The sequence below is a fragment of the Pongo pygmaeus genome, chromosome X, assembly GCF_028885625.2.
Source record: "Pongo pygmaeus isolate AG05252 chromosome X, NHGRI_mPonPyg2-v2.0_pri, whole genome shotgun sequence".
NCBI lineage: Eukaryota > Metazoa > Chordata > Mammalia > Primates > Hominidae > Pongo > Pongo pygmaeus.
Window position 1 is genome coordinate 123,784,145 of NC_072396.2, and position 13,405 is coordinate 123,797,549.

At 48.2% G+C, this 13,405-nt stretch overlaps 1 protein-coding gene across 4 annotated transcripts in view; it reads right to left on the reverse strand.

The window, feature by feature from the left end:
* Nucleotides 1-13,405, reverse strand: part of SEPTIN6 (septin 6) — a 78,941-nt gene that overhangs the window by 25,280 nt on the left and 40,256 nt on the right. For all 4 annotated transcript variants that reach the window (XM_054473260.1, XM_054473257.2, XM_054473259.2 and 1 more), the window contains exons 4-6: nucleotides 12,799-12,985; nucleotides 9,903-10,064; nucleotides 715-811 (exon numbers count right to left, since the gene is read on the reverse strand). In XM_054473260.1, the coding sequence (XP_054329235.1) occupies nucleotides 715-811; nucleotides 9,903-10,064; nucleotides 12,799-12,985 (446 nt within the window). The remainder of the gene's footprint in view (nucleotides 1-714; nucleotides 812-9,902; nucleotides 10,065-12,798; nucleotides 12,986-13,405) is intronic.

Genomic DNA, 13,405 nt, shown 5'->3' on the forward strand with positions numbered 1-13,405 from the left:
TTTTTTTTGTATTTTTAGTAGAAACGGGGTTTCACCATGTTGGCCAGGCTGGTCTCGAACTCCTGACCTCAGATGATCCGCCTTCTTTGGCCTCCCAGAGTGCTAGAATTACAGGAGTGAGCCACCGCGCCCAGTCCCAACGTGTAGTTTTTTAAAATCCCTTATCCCCCTCCCACCCTCCCACTATCCAGTCTTTTTTTTTTTTTTTTTTTTTTTGTATTTTTAGTAGAGACGGGGTTTCACCATGTTGGCCAGGATGGTCTTGATCTCCTGACCTCGTGATCCGCCCGCCTCGGCCTCCCAGAGTGCTGGGATTACAGGCGTGAGCCACTGCGCCCGGCCTATCCAGTCTATTTTAATGAATATCTGGATTGTTTGTAACTATTTGTCATTACAAACAACACTACTGTGAACATTCTTCAGGTGCACTTGGGCAAGAACACATGCTTTCTTGCACACTCCTTCTTACCTTGCAAGTCTTTGTGTTTTAGGAATACTTTTCCCATTAGAAACAGAGGGAGCTTGCTCCCATCAGAGCATCCCAGTATGGGGCCAGAGTTAGCTTGCTAGTGACCCCTATGGCTATTTGGGACCCATGCCGAATGAGCAGAGACTTGGGACAATTTAGAAATTTGTCATATAGTGGCTGGGGATAAACAAAGAGACAGACAAAAGGGGCTTCCTGTGTGTAGCTCCTCCCGGAGACTCACTCACCCTGCACAGTGCCCCAAGGATACTGCCGCGCCCTCATCATCTTGTTGCCTATCTTCAGTTCTTCTGTGCTGCCGATGACAGCAAACGGCAGGTGGGCCTGAAAGCAAAGGCAAACGAAAGCTGAGAAATGCAGAGGAAAGGCACTGAGTGTTACACAACCCAACTGCTGTTGTCTCTGGGGCCCCAGGCCCTTACCCTGCAATGTCCCTCACTGTCATCATCACCAACAAGCATTTATTAAGTTCCCAAACTATGTGAGGATAAGAGGCCTAGTCCAAGCCTCTGCTGTTCAGAAATTCACAATAGAGGGTAACAATGACATGGCTGAATGCATAGGGAACAAAGAGAGAAAATAAGCAGAATAATAAGCAGACACACAGATTACCAAGCTATTCGCTATTCATAGTTACTGCTGAGGGGAAGAGCCTTTGGAAGAAGGGGAAGTGGAATGAGGGGGGTTCTGTGTGGATAGAGAGGATAAAGGAGTACCAAAGGGTCTGGGATCACTGGCCCTTCTCCCTCCCTGGCATGCAAGAGCCCCAAGACTAGGTCCAAACTGAGACCACACAGCCAACTGAGCTGTACTCGCCTTGTTCTCATCCTTCCCGGGAGAAAGAGCTCACATTGAACTTGTGAGCCTAGAAGGCAAGTCACTTAGGATTTACTCACATGACTGTGCTGGGTTCTTCTGTAGGTGCTATAAGGCAGACAGAAGCAGCAGAAGACACGCTCCCTTGCCCTCTAGGAGCTTACAGTCTTGTTGAGGAAGCCCAAATTACATAACTCAAGTCATATAAGATAGTATGTGATCAAGGGCTCAAGTATATGGTCTGGTACCCTGTACATAGTAGGTGCTTAATAAATACTTCCTGAATGGCAGTGGTAGGGCTAGGGAAAGAGGAAAGAAAGGCAAAGGACAAATAGGTTTATGAGCTTGGTGCTCACAGGGGAAATGAGGAGCTTGGCCTGGCTTTATGGATGAGAGAAGAGAGAGCTGCCCCGACCTGGTAGTATGGGGCCTAGGAAACACTCACAGAGCCATAATCCACAAGGAGCTGGCCAGCTTGTAAGTGCCGAGTCACCACAGCCAAATGGAACCACGGAATCAATGTTTACCGACCAGGTGAGCCCAGGTGGGGCTTTGCCCAAAAGGGCTTTACTCCAACAGGTAAAGAGCCTATGGTGAAAGTTTCTTAGCCTGCCTGCAGAAACAGGCCATGATCTCAGATATTTTGACCCATTTGCCAACTCATCCATTCTACAAATATTTACTGAGCTCCTATGATATATGCTAGGCATTAAGAATGACGTAATAGCAAAAAAGCACAGAGCCTGGCCCCGGAGAGTGCACAGTGTGCCAAGGGAGAAAGCCATCTCAACAACAATCATACAGCAAGATCAGGGTTGTACCAGAAGTGGAGGTTGCAGTGAGCCGAGATCGCACCACTGCACCCCAGCCTGGGTGACAGAGCAAGACCCTGTCTCAAAAAAAAAAAAAAAAAAAAAAAAAAAAAAAAAAAAAAAGATCAAGGTTGTAAACAGAGGCTAAAGGGCTAGAGTAACACAGAGGAGGGAGCAATTCTTGGGAAGTCAAATAAGTTGTTTCAGAGTAGGTAGTGGCAATCATACTAACAGCATTAGCATTAGCAATAATTTGTTAAGCCCTATGCACTGGGTACCAGCTGCTTTACATGGCATTGTCTCACTGAATCTCTACAACAACACTATATGGTAAGTTGCCTTATTAGTCTCCTCTTTAGATGGGGAAACTGAGGTCCGGAAGGGCTAAGGGACTTGTCAGCAGGCACACAATAGTAAGGAACAGAATGACTTCAAACCCCACCCCTTGCTGGTCTGCTACCTCCATTTAGGGGGTTCAAGCAGTAGATGAGGTGCGTACTCTAAACCCTGGGGGGAACTAGTTGTGCAAGACCAGATTATCAGAGGCAATTCAATTCAGGGAAACCCACAGCAAATCTGTCGCTTGTTTGTTTAATCCACAGGCTGATCTCACAGCCAATTCTTCCTCTCCATTCTCCTCTAGCTCTGGACCCCAAAAATGTCCTTCAGAGCAGAACAACACAGGATTTCATCAGGAGCTCAGCTCCAGGACCTCCACCAGTCCCTCAAATTGCTTGGCCGCCAGCTGAAGCTGCTCTTCTTTCACCCTCTCCCCTCTCAGCTGCTATCAGACGATCGTCTCAGCCACCCTCCGACCCCTCCCCACTCCACTGACTGTCCCTTAAATCTGGACATGGGAAAGAGGAGGTTATGGATTATGGAAGGTGGGTGTGGGGTGGAGGTGGGAAATGTTTCATCAGTCCTGGGAGGGGAATGACCAAAAGAGTAACTGGGCAAGTGACACACAGGGCATTTGGGAAGCACTGAATTCCTGAAAATGCTGCCCAAGGGCCTAAGCATGTCCAATCTTTGCCAGGAGGGTTGATCTGGGCACAATTCATTCCTACTCAGGGACCTTAGACATATTGGGAGCCTGGAATCCACCCCTAAACACTTTCTGGGAGAACATTTCCCCTGGAGAGACCCCACAGCTTCAGCCACATGACACAGAAGAGCCAAGGGGCGGCAAATGCAGAGAGCTAGACTGAGGGAGGAGGTGATAAAGAAAAACCACGTTGTAGCACTCCCTCATCCTGGGCTCTCAGCTGTAAGTGATGGAGGAGGAAGGCATGTGAATTGGGAGGTGCTTCTCTGAGCTCGAGGAAAAAAAAACCAAGAAGAAAACAAAGGCATACAAAAATGTCAGTATTCCCTCGGGTCTGTTCCATTTTTATCATCAAGAGACACTGTCAGAATGATAGGGTGACTTGCTTCCCCCTCTTTCTCAAACTGCTGTCATTTTATTCTTCTAGCTCAAAAACATAGCCCCAGCCCTCCCACGGCACGCTGCTTTGCAGCTGGCCTCAGTCTGCTTTGATAAGTATATGCAAGGTAGGCATTTCCCAGAGCTCTCCTTTCGTTTGATTTTCACAACATCCTTCTATGGCAATGATTAAAAGATCCATTTGTAAGCTGAGGGAACTGGGATACAGGGAGGTTAAACGAGTTGCCTAGGTCCCTAACCCCCATGCCCAGATCCTCTGAAGCAGCAGCGAGGCCACCGAGCTTAGGTCCCTAACCCCCATGCCCAGATCCTCTGAAGCAGCAGCGAGGCCACCGAGCTTTGGCTGCCAACCTCTCCCAGCCACCTAGGGTGGCCCGCACTCTGCTTCCTGGCTACATGGCATCTGCTAGAAGGAAGCAAACCATGACAAGCAGGAAATCATGGGGACCAGGCTCTGGCCCTCTGTTCCACTGCTTTTGAGAGACAGATGGCTTTGAAAACCAGAATGGAGTCGAGCAGAGCAGAGAGCAGATACCCACCCTCCCCCCGCACCACCACGGACCATACTCCTAGGTCCTACCAATGGGATCCAAATCTGAGGCCAGGCTTTCTGCTATTTTTCCCAGGTCTCTGCAGGAAACTGACAGACAGGGGTGACATTTTCTATGGGTGGACCCAGGGAAGAGACTCTGATAGATGCAGGGCAGTGTTGCTGCTGAAACACAAACAGGCCTCTCAGGAGAGTCTGTGTGACTCTCTCACTCAGACTTCCAACGAGGCGCCCTCGGATGTCAGATTTCCCAGTGTCAGAAAACTCCAACAAGAGATAGTCTCAAGCCTCCCTTGGGAGTCCATTCCTAGATTCACCATCTGTCTTAGTGCATCTTGTCTTGCTACAATAAACTACCTGAGACTGAGTAATTTATCAACAATAGAAATTTATTCCTCATAGTTTTGGAGGCTGGGAGGTCCAAGATCAAGGCACCAGCATTCTCGTCTGGTGAGGACCTGGTCTGGTGAGACTCCATCTCAAAAAAAAAGGGCCTTCATCCCATTAACACAGCAGAAGGACAAGCTAGCCCAACACTGCATGATGTCTCTTTAAAAAGGGTCTTCGGCCAGGTGTGGTGGCTCATGCTTGTAATCCCAGCACTTTGGGAGGCCAAGGCAGGTGGATCACGAGGTCAGGAGTTCAAGACCAGCCTGGCCAAGATGGTGAAACCCCATCTCTACTAAAAATACAAAAATTAGCCGGGAGTGGTGGCGGGCGCCTGTAATCCCAGCTACTCGGGAGGTTGAGGCAGAGAATTGCTTGAACCTGGGAGGCGGAGGTTGTGGTGAGCCGAACCAAGATCGCGCCACTGCACTGCAGCCTGGCCGACAGAACGACACTCCATCTCAAAAAAAAAAGGGCCTTCATCCCATTAACAAGGGAGAAGCCCTCATGGCCCAATCACTTTTTTTTTTTTTTTAAGACGGAGTTTCGCTCTTGTTGCCCAGGCTGGAGTGCAATGGCTGGTCTTGAACTGCTGACCTTGAGTGATCCACCCGCCTTGGCCTCCCAAAGTGCTGGGATTACAGGTGCGAGCCACCACGCCTGGCCAGGCCCAATCACTTCTTAAAGGCCCTATCTTTTTTTTTCTTTTTGAGACGGAGTCTCACTCTGTCGCCAGGCTGGAGTGCAGTGACGTGATCTCAGCTCACTGCAACCTCTGCCTCTCGGGTTCAAGTGATCCTCCTGCCTCAGCCTCCCAAGTAGCTGAGACTACAGGTGTGTGGCACCATGCCCAACTTTTTTTTTTTGAGATGGAGTTTTGCTCTTGGTGCCCAGGCTGGAGTGCAATGGCGTGATCTCAGCTCACCACAACCTCCGCCTCCTGGGTTCAAGCGATTCTCCTGTCTCAGCCTCCCGAGTAGCTGGGATTATAGGCATGCGCCACAATGCCCGGCTAATTTTGCATTTTTAGTAGAGATGGGGTTTCTCCATGTTGGTTAGGCTGGTCCCGAACTCCCAACCTCAGGTGATCTGCCCGCCTCGGCCTCCCAAGTACCTGGGATTACAGGCATGAGCCACCACGCCTGGTAATTTTTTGTATTTTTAGTAGAGATGGGGTTTCACCATGTTGGCCAGGATGGTCTCGATCTCTTGACCTCGTGATTCGCCCACCTTGGCCTCCCAAAGTGCTGGGATTACAGGTGTGAGCCACTGCGCCCAGCCCCGACCTCTTAATACTATCATACTGGCCACACCTGAATTTTGGAGGGGACACAATCAAACCATAGCACCACCTTTACTGACTTGTGTCTAACTTAAATTCTTCTTGGTATATCGTAAAGTACTTAATAACCCAATTGGCGTGAGTTACTTTATTCTTATTTCACCGCATCCATTATACTTGGGAGGCTAGGTGACTGCTTAGCCCAGTGAAATAGACACTGTCAGAACTTTTTATTCCTCATCTAATGATAATATTCTGATTGGGCTTGGTTTCCTCCCAGGGTGGACAGTATTTCCCAGTTATGTTAGTCCCCATTTCAGGCTCCTGCTGGTGACTGAACAAAACCATTGGCTGATTTGCTCTCAAGTCAACCACTGGTGATTCCTGTAAAAGTACATGGAAACAACAGAAATACCATTGCTGTCTCAGAGGAAGGGATGGACTTGTGCCTGTGGGTCTCCCTATGACCCTACTGTTCAGCCATGCGTTCTCACTGGGCCCAAATGTCAATTGCCTTTGTGGGAACCAAACCCCAGACCTCACAAATGGACAACTAATGGAGCTTAGTCAATTAAGTAACTGGGCCTTTTTGCTGGTCCTGGCCATGGTTTCAGCCATTCAAAGAACATCATTAAATGTAAAATAACATAGCAATTCTTAGTATTAAAGTCTACAACCTTGAGAGATATCAGAGCATGGGTTGAAAATAGCATGCAACAAGAACTCGCTCTCCCTTCTCTTCCCTCTCAATCTAAAATAAGGTTTTCTGGAGCCACCCATAATTCAAGGTGGTGGCTGGGACCTCATTACTCTCGTTTCCTGCCACAAAAGTCCCCCATGGTGAGAGACAGGACATTGTACAGTCTTCTCCACTCAGGCAACAGATTTCTTCCACTTCTTCCAATCCAGCTCCTATGACAATTGGCTGGGGTGGCTGAGGCTGTGGGGCTGGAGTCAAATCCAAAATGAAAGACCAGCACCAATTCCTCCTACCACCCAAGCCCAGGTCCTGAGGATGCAGCTTCATACACCACGGCTTGTGTGAAGACTCTGGGGACTTTTGACATAGTTGTTCGGTGGCAGGCAGGCTAAGCAATCCTCTGTGTGTATTTGATAGCACCCTCTTTCCCATCACAGCGCATGTAACACAAAACACTCACATGGAAGCTCCTCTCACAGGCATGCCAATTCAGGCACACTAGCTGTGAGGCCACTCCTCTCTTTCCCACTCAAAAAAACCCGCAGTGGATTAGCCGGGCATGGTGGTGCATGCCTGTGGTCCCAGCTACTCGGGAGGCTGAGGCAGGAGGATTACTTGAACCCAGGAGGTGGAGGCTACAGTGAGCTGAGATTGATTGCATCACTGTACTCCAGCCTGGGCGACAGAGTGAGAGCCTATCTCAAAACAAAACAAAACAAAACAAAACAAAGCACAGTGGGATGCAAGAGGGTAAGTGGTGAGTGATTTATGATAGGGATAATCCTGAGTCCACTGGAATTCCCTGCTCCTCTCCTCTCCTCCCCTCCCCTCCCTTCCTCCCTTCCTCCATTCTTTCCTTCCTTCCTTCCACTGGAATTCCCTCCCTCCCTCCTCCCTTCCTTCCTTCCTTCCTTTTTCTTTCTCTCTCTCTCTCTATTTACTTTCTGTTTCTTTCCTTTCCTTTCTCTCTCTCTCTTTTTTTTTTTTTTTTTGTGAGACAGGGTGTTGCTCTGTCACCTAGCCTGCAGTAGCGCAGTGGCACAATCAGGGTTCACCGCAGCCTCAACTTCCCAGGCTCAAGTAATCCTCCCACTTTAGGCCACCCACCGACCAAGTAGCTGAGACTACAGGTGTGCGCCACAGCACCAGTTAATTTTTTTTTTTTTTTTTTTTTGAGATGGAGTTTTGCTCTTGTTGCCCAGGCTGGAGTGCAAAGGCGCGATCTCGGCTCACTGCAACCTCCGCCTCCTGGGTTCAAGCGATTATCCTGCCTCAGCCTCCTCAGTAGCTGGGATTACAGGCATGCGCCACCACGCCTGGCTAATTTTGTCTTTTTACTAGAGATGGGGTTTCTCCATGTTGGTCAGGCTGGTCTCAAACTCTTGATCTGAGGTGATCCACCCGCCTCAGCCCCCTAAAGTGCTGGAATTACAGGCATTAGCCACCGCGCCCGGCCACTAGTTAATTTTTTTTTAATTTCAGTAGAGATGAGGTCTCGCTATGTTGCTCAGCCTCGAATTTTGTTTCTCAAAGTGAAACACAATTATGAGTAATTAAGGACCCAGAATCCCTTCACAGCCATAACAGCATGCTTGACAACTGCTGCTGCCTAGCTTGGGGGTTTCCAGCCTTGAGGTTGAGCCTACCCTAGGCTCAGCAGGAGGCCAGAGCTGAGCTGAGAACACAGCCCAGGATGACTGTCACTCCTAATCCACGAGGTACCAAGATGTGGTTCTGTGTGACACCTTGAGATGGCTGAGTACTCTCAGTCCCTATTTATTCTTAGCAAAGCAAACCACAAGCCTGCAAGCTGCTTGGTGACTTAGGGCATCAGTGTTCAGAAGGTCTCTATAGGGACTGATGTCCTGAGGTGACTAGACGCTTCCAGACATCAGTGCCCGTGGCACACAGATGACACTTCTCGCGAGGCTCCCGTTTTTCTGCAGACTAGGCTGTCTCTTCATAACAGAGCCTAGTTTCCATCAAAATGCCCTGACTTCTCGAGAGGACAAGCGCTAATCTTTTTTATCTTTTCCATGCCCACGGCCGGTCAGAGAAGACCTATCTCTACCTACCATGCTCTAGATAGCCTTACCCTTGAGCCAGATTTGTCTAAGATGGTGTTGGCGATAACAAACACATCTCGGGTGTACTCGTGGACAGGAAGTCAGGCGAGACAATGACTTGCTGCCCTGCTATGCTAATTTGTTGGCCAATTCATAGGAGGTGGCAGCTGAAGTTGTAATGATAACTTAGAGGGCAGTGGCAGCAGGAAAGTTTTCTAAAAATGGCTTTTATTACAAGGCTTTCCTGAGTTTGGCTATACCCAGGCATTATGTCATTAGGAAAAACTGATGACACTCAATAGAGAAAAAGAAATCTGTTCCTAAAGCAGAGGCTTTCTGAAAGCTATTAGCTGTCTCCTTGAAATCACAACATTGAAGATTTCACAGCAACAGCAACACATTGTAAGGAAGCATTAGGAGATGTTTGCCTCTCTGCCTTCTTTATTACTCATTCCTCTAGTAGGGGAAAGTGGGGGAGGAGAGGAAAGATGGCAAGGTTTTTTATTATTATTATTCATTCACACTTAATAAAGCAAAGCATAACACTGATTTTTTTTTTTTTTTAAATGGAGTCTCACTCTGTTGCCCAGGCTGGAGTGCAATGGCGTAACCTTGGCTCACTGCAACCTCTGCCTTAGCCTCCAGAGTTGCTGGGATTATAGGTGCACACCACCACGCCTGGCTAATTTTTGTATTTTTTAGTAGAGACGGGGTTTTGCCATGTTGGCCAGGTTGGTCTCAAACTCCCGACCTCAGGTGATCTACCCGCCTCGGCCTCCAAAAGTGCTGGGATTACAGGTGTGAGCCACCGTGCCCAGCCAACCCTGATATTTAAAAATAACATCTCTCGGTTGCAGTGAGCCGAGATTGTGCCACTGTACTCTAGCCTGGGCAATGGAATGAGATCCTGTCTTAAAAAAAAAAAAAAGTAAAAGAAAAAAGAGTTGACTACACTAAGATGGATGGTGAAGATGTTTTGCTGCTATTTGGTAAAATAATAATAATAATAAAGGGGTCAGCGTGCTGGCTCACACTTGTAATCCCAGTAATTTGGGAGGCTGAGGCAGGAGGATCGCTTGAGCCCAGGGGTTCAAGACCAACCTGAGCAACATAGCAAGACCCCGTCTCTACAAAATATTAAAACATTAGCCAGGTGTGGTGAGTGCACCTGTAATCCCAGCTACTTGGGAGGCTGAGGCGGGAGGATCCCTTGAGCCCAGGAGTTCAAGGCTGCAATGAGTTGTGATCATACCACTGCACTCCAGCCTGGGCAACAGAGCAAGACCCTGTCTCTAAAGCCATTAAAATAATGATAATCATCATAAAAAGCAAATGGTCAGGAAATTGCTCCCACTCACGTTCATGGTTCCATTGATCTCTGCCACTGACTCATCATCTGTAGGAAACTGATAGATCTGGACTCCATTGCTGACAAGCTCACTGGTGATTTTGATTTTGAACTTTGTTAGCTCACTCTTCGAAATGGCATCTGCTTTGGCAATGATGGGGATGATGTTCACCTAGGGAGAGGAGGGGCAAAGTGGGGTCATTGTTGGTAACCTGCAATTGATAGCAGCATGACCTAGGACTTCCACCAGCTGCCAGAGGGAGCCGCTCAGCCCAGTGGTCAAGGACTGGCCGCTTCTGCAGCCAAATGACAATACAATAAACGACAAGTACTAACTATGTGCTGGGCACTGAACTAAGTACTTTACATGAATTAGCACAATTAATCCTGACAATAACCCTTCCAGGAGGTATTATTACTACTATTTTGCCAATGAGAAATTAAGGCATAGGGAGGTTAAATAACTTGTCCAAGGCCATGGAGCAGGTAAGTAGGAGAACTGGGATTCAAATCCAAACTCAGCCTTATTCCTAAGTCCATAGTCTTAAGCATGAGCTGTCTACCAGTTCAGATCCAAGTTGATGAGCTGTATGATATCTTGGTATCAAGGTTACTGCTTGGGAGATTTGAAGCAGACAGGTGATAGCTGGGAATCTGTGGCTGACAGGGGAGAGGTGGCCTCTTCTTGCTAAGAGTAAATTGTTCCAACCCATCGGGTCCGGGCTAGCCCAAGCCGGGTGTGATATGGACCCACATGAGAGATGGCAGGGAAAGGAGGCAGGGACAGTGCTCAGCGGGGACGCACATCTGGCTGTCTTTCTGGCAGGAGACACTGAATTAACCAACTCAGTTAGGTGAGGAAGAACCTATAGTTACAATTTGATCTGAGACTTATGCAAAAAGAATTATACTGCCTGAGTCTCATGATTAACTTCTCAGTAATAAAAGCAAGTATAAATGCCCAATTTCAGGCATCAGGAGAAAGGCCTAATGCCAACCAAAAGTTCAATCCACCTGAACCCTAATCCTTGAAATTCCTCCAAGAAGGGACAAGGCTTTTACTGTCAGAAGGTAAAGAAACTTGAAATGCACATGTGTTTGTGAGACAGAGCGCACTAAGTTCAGGTTGACACGGAGAGCATAATCATTCCTGCCAGTAGATTTCAACGGGGGGTGGGGGAGGGGCTTAGGTGGCACTCAGGCCCCGGACTCTAAAAGGGGAGTCTGGGAGCTCCAGACGTGGAAGAAAAATCCTGCTTCCTCTGCACTTTGGCTTAGGAGTGCCTCTGAAGCCTGATATCACACAGTCGCTGGGTCAAAGAAAGACTGAACCGTGGAGGCACCTCCCTTGAAGTCTTTCGGGGGCAGAGGGGTCAAAGCCCTTGCCAAGATGAAACAGCAGGCAGAGCCTATTCTCCTTGGCACTTTCGCCAAGTCCCCACTGACACACTATAAACATATATCAGGCCAGGGGCAATGGCTCATGCTGGTAATCCAAGCACTTTGGGAGGCCAAGGTGAGATTGCGAGTTCGAGACCAGCTTGGCCAACATGGTGAAACCCCGTCTCTACTAAAAATAAAAAGTATCCAGGCGTAGTAGCACATGCCTATAATCCCAGCTACTCGGGAGGCTGAGGCAAGAGAATTGCTTGAACCCAGGAGGCGGAGGTTGTGGTGAGCCAAGATCGTGCCATTGCACTCCAGTCTGGGCAACGAGAGCGAAACTCTGTCTCAAAAAAAAAATATATATATATATATATATCTCAAAGGCTTAACTCAGCCCATCTACCAGGCCTGCAGCCATGTGGCTCACCAATGCCCCTATACAGGACATGCAGGGCATGGCCACATTTCAAGAGCAGCCTTTTATTCATGGGCCATGAGCCCATTGCTGCAAAAAATGAAAAACTGCTCCTATTCTGATGAGAGCTGAAATTCAGTTTTAGAGTGGATGTGCTACTAAATGGCTGCATGTGAATTCGATTATTTTTTTGATATGGAGTCTTGCTGTGTCGCCCAGGCTGGAGTGCAGTGGCATGATTCCAGCTCACTGCAACCTCCGCTTCCAGGTTCAAGCGATTCTCCTGCTTGAGCCTCCCCAGTAGCTGGGATTATAGGTGTGCACCACCATGCCCAGCTAATTTTTGTATTTTTAGTAGAGACGGGATTTCGCCGTGTTGGCCAGGCTGGTCTCGAACTCCTGACCTCAGATGACCTGCCTATCTTGGCCACCCAAACTGCTGGGATTACAGGTGTGAGCCACCGCACCTAGCCAAGTTTTTCTTAAAGCAAGACAATGCCTGATTCCCACAGCCATATTTCTCGAGCATGGAAGCATTATAACATGGGGTTACAGATCTGAGTGTCACAGAATCTGCACTCTACCAGTAGCTAGCAATATGACAATGAGCAAGTCACTTAACCTCTCAGAGCCTCAGTTTTCTCTTCTGTAAAATGAGGATAACAATAATGTGTACTTCACAGGGCTGGCATATAATGAGGGTTTTAATGTTAACTGCAATCATAAAAGTAATTATTGATAGCAAGAATGATAACTTTCAAAGTCAAGTTTGCATGTTTGATTCTAGCCAGTTAACATTGGGACAAAGAAAAAACAGCTTTCCATTTCCAAAGCCTTTGCCCCTAGACTCAGGGAGCCATTTTGCTAGTCCTCAAGAGGGATCAGAGCAGAAAGACAGCTCAGGGCAAGCCCATCCCTAGTGCTGGGAAAACAGATCACAAAGCATAAGACGCTGGTGCTGGATCCATAACACCATCTTTATGGAGGGACAGGGAATGAGGGAGAGGATGAGGATGCCACAAATCTCTCCCGGAATCCCACATCTACTTTGCACAAGAGATCAGTAAGAGTGAGTCCCCAGCGCCCCCGCCCCTGCCTCCTATACCTTACTGTCCAGCTTCTTCATAGTCACTAGGTCCAGAGACTTCAGGGAATGACCCGTGGGGGCAATGAAATACAAGCAGACATGGATTCGGGAGTCATGGTAGGTGTGTAGCACTCTTCGGATCTTCAGCTCTTCCTGCAGGTAGGCCTCGAATTGTGCATCGATGAATTCCACGATGGGCTTGTAGCTAAAAGGGAGAGCAGGGACAGAGGCGGACCCCGTCAAAAACTTGGATTTTGACACTGTCCTTTTTGGAAATTTCAAATACCTTCTGTAATCTCGACTCTCTCCCATCCAACTGCATTTCTCCATCTCCCTTCAGTGGGCCCCCGATCTTGTCAGCCTGGCCACCTTCTTGGTCCCTAGATGAGCCAAACTTATGCCCACCTGTGCACCTTCACTAGCATGCCCCTTTCTCTCTCCTCATCCCAATTCTGCCCTCCCAGACCTCAGGGCTCTGCTTAGTGCCCTCCTCCTTCCTACGGCCTTCCCCACTTATGCCAGAAATCCCTTCTGCGAGTCAGGGGCATAACAAGAAATGGCATTCGATTACTTATTGTTGCTTCACAAGGATTCTCTCAAATAGATTGTGTCTTCCTAAAGGGCA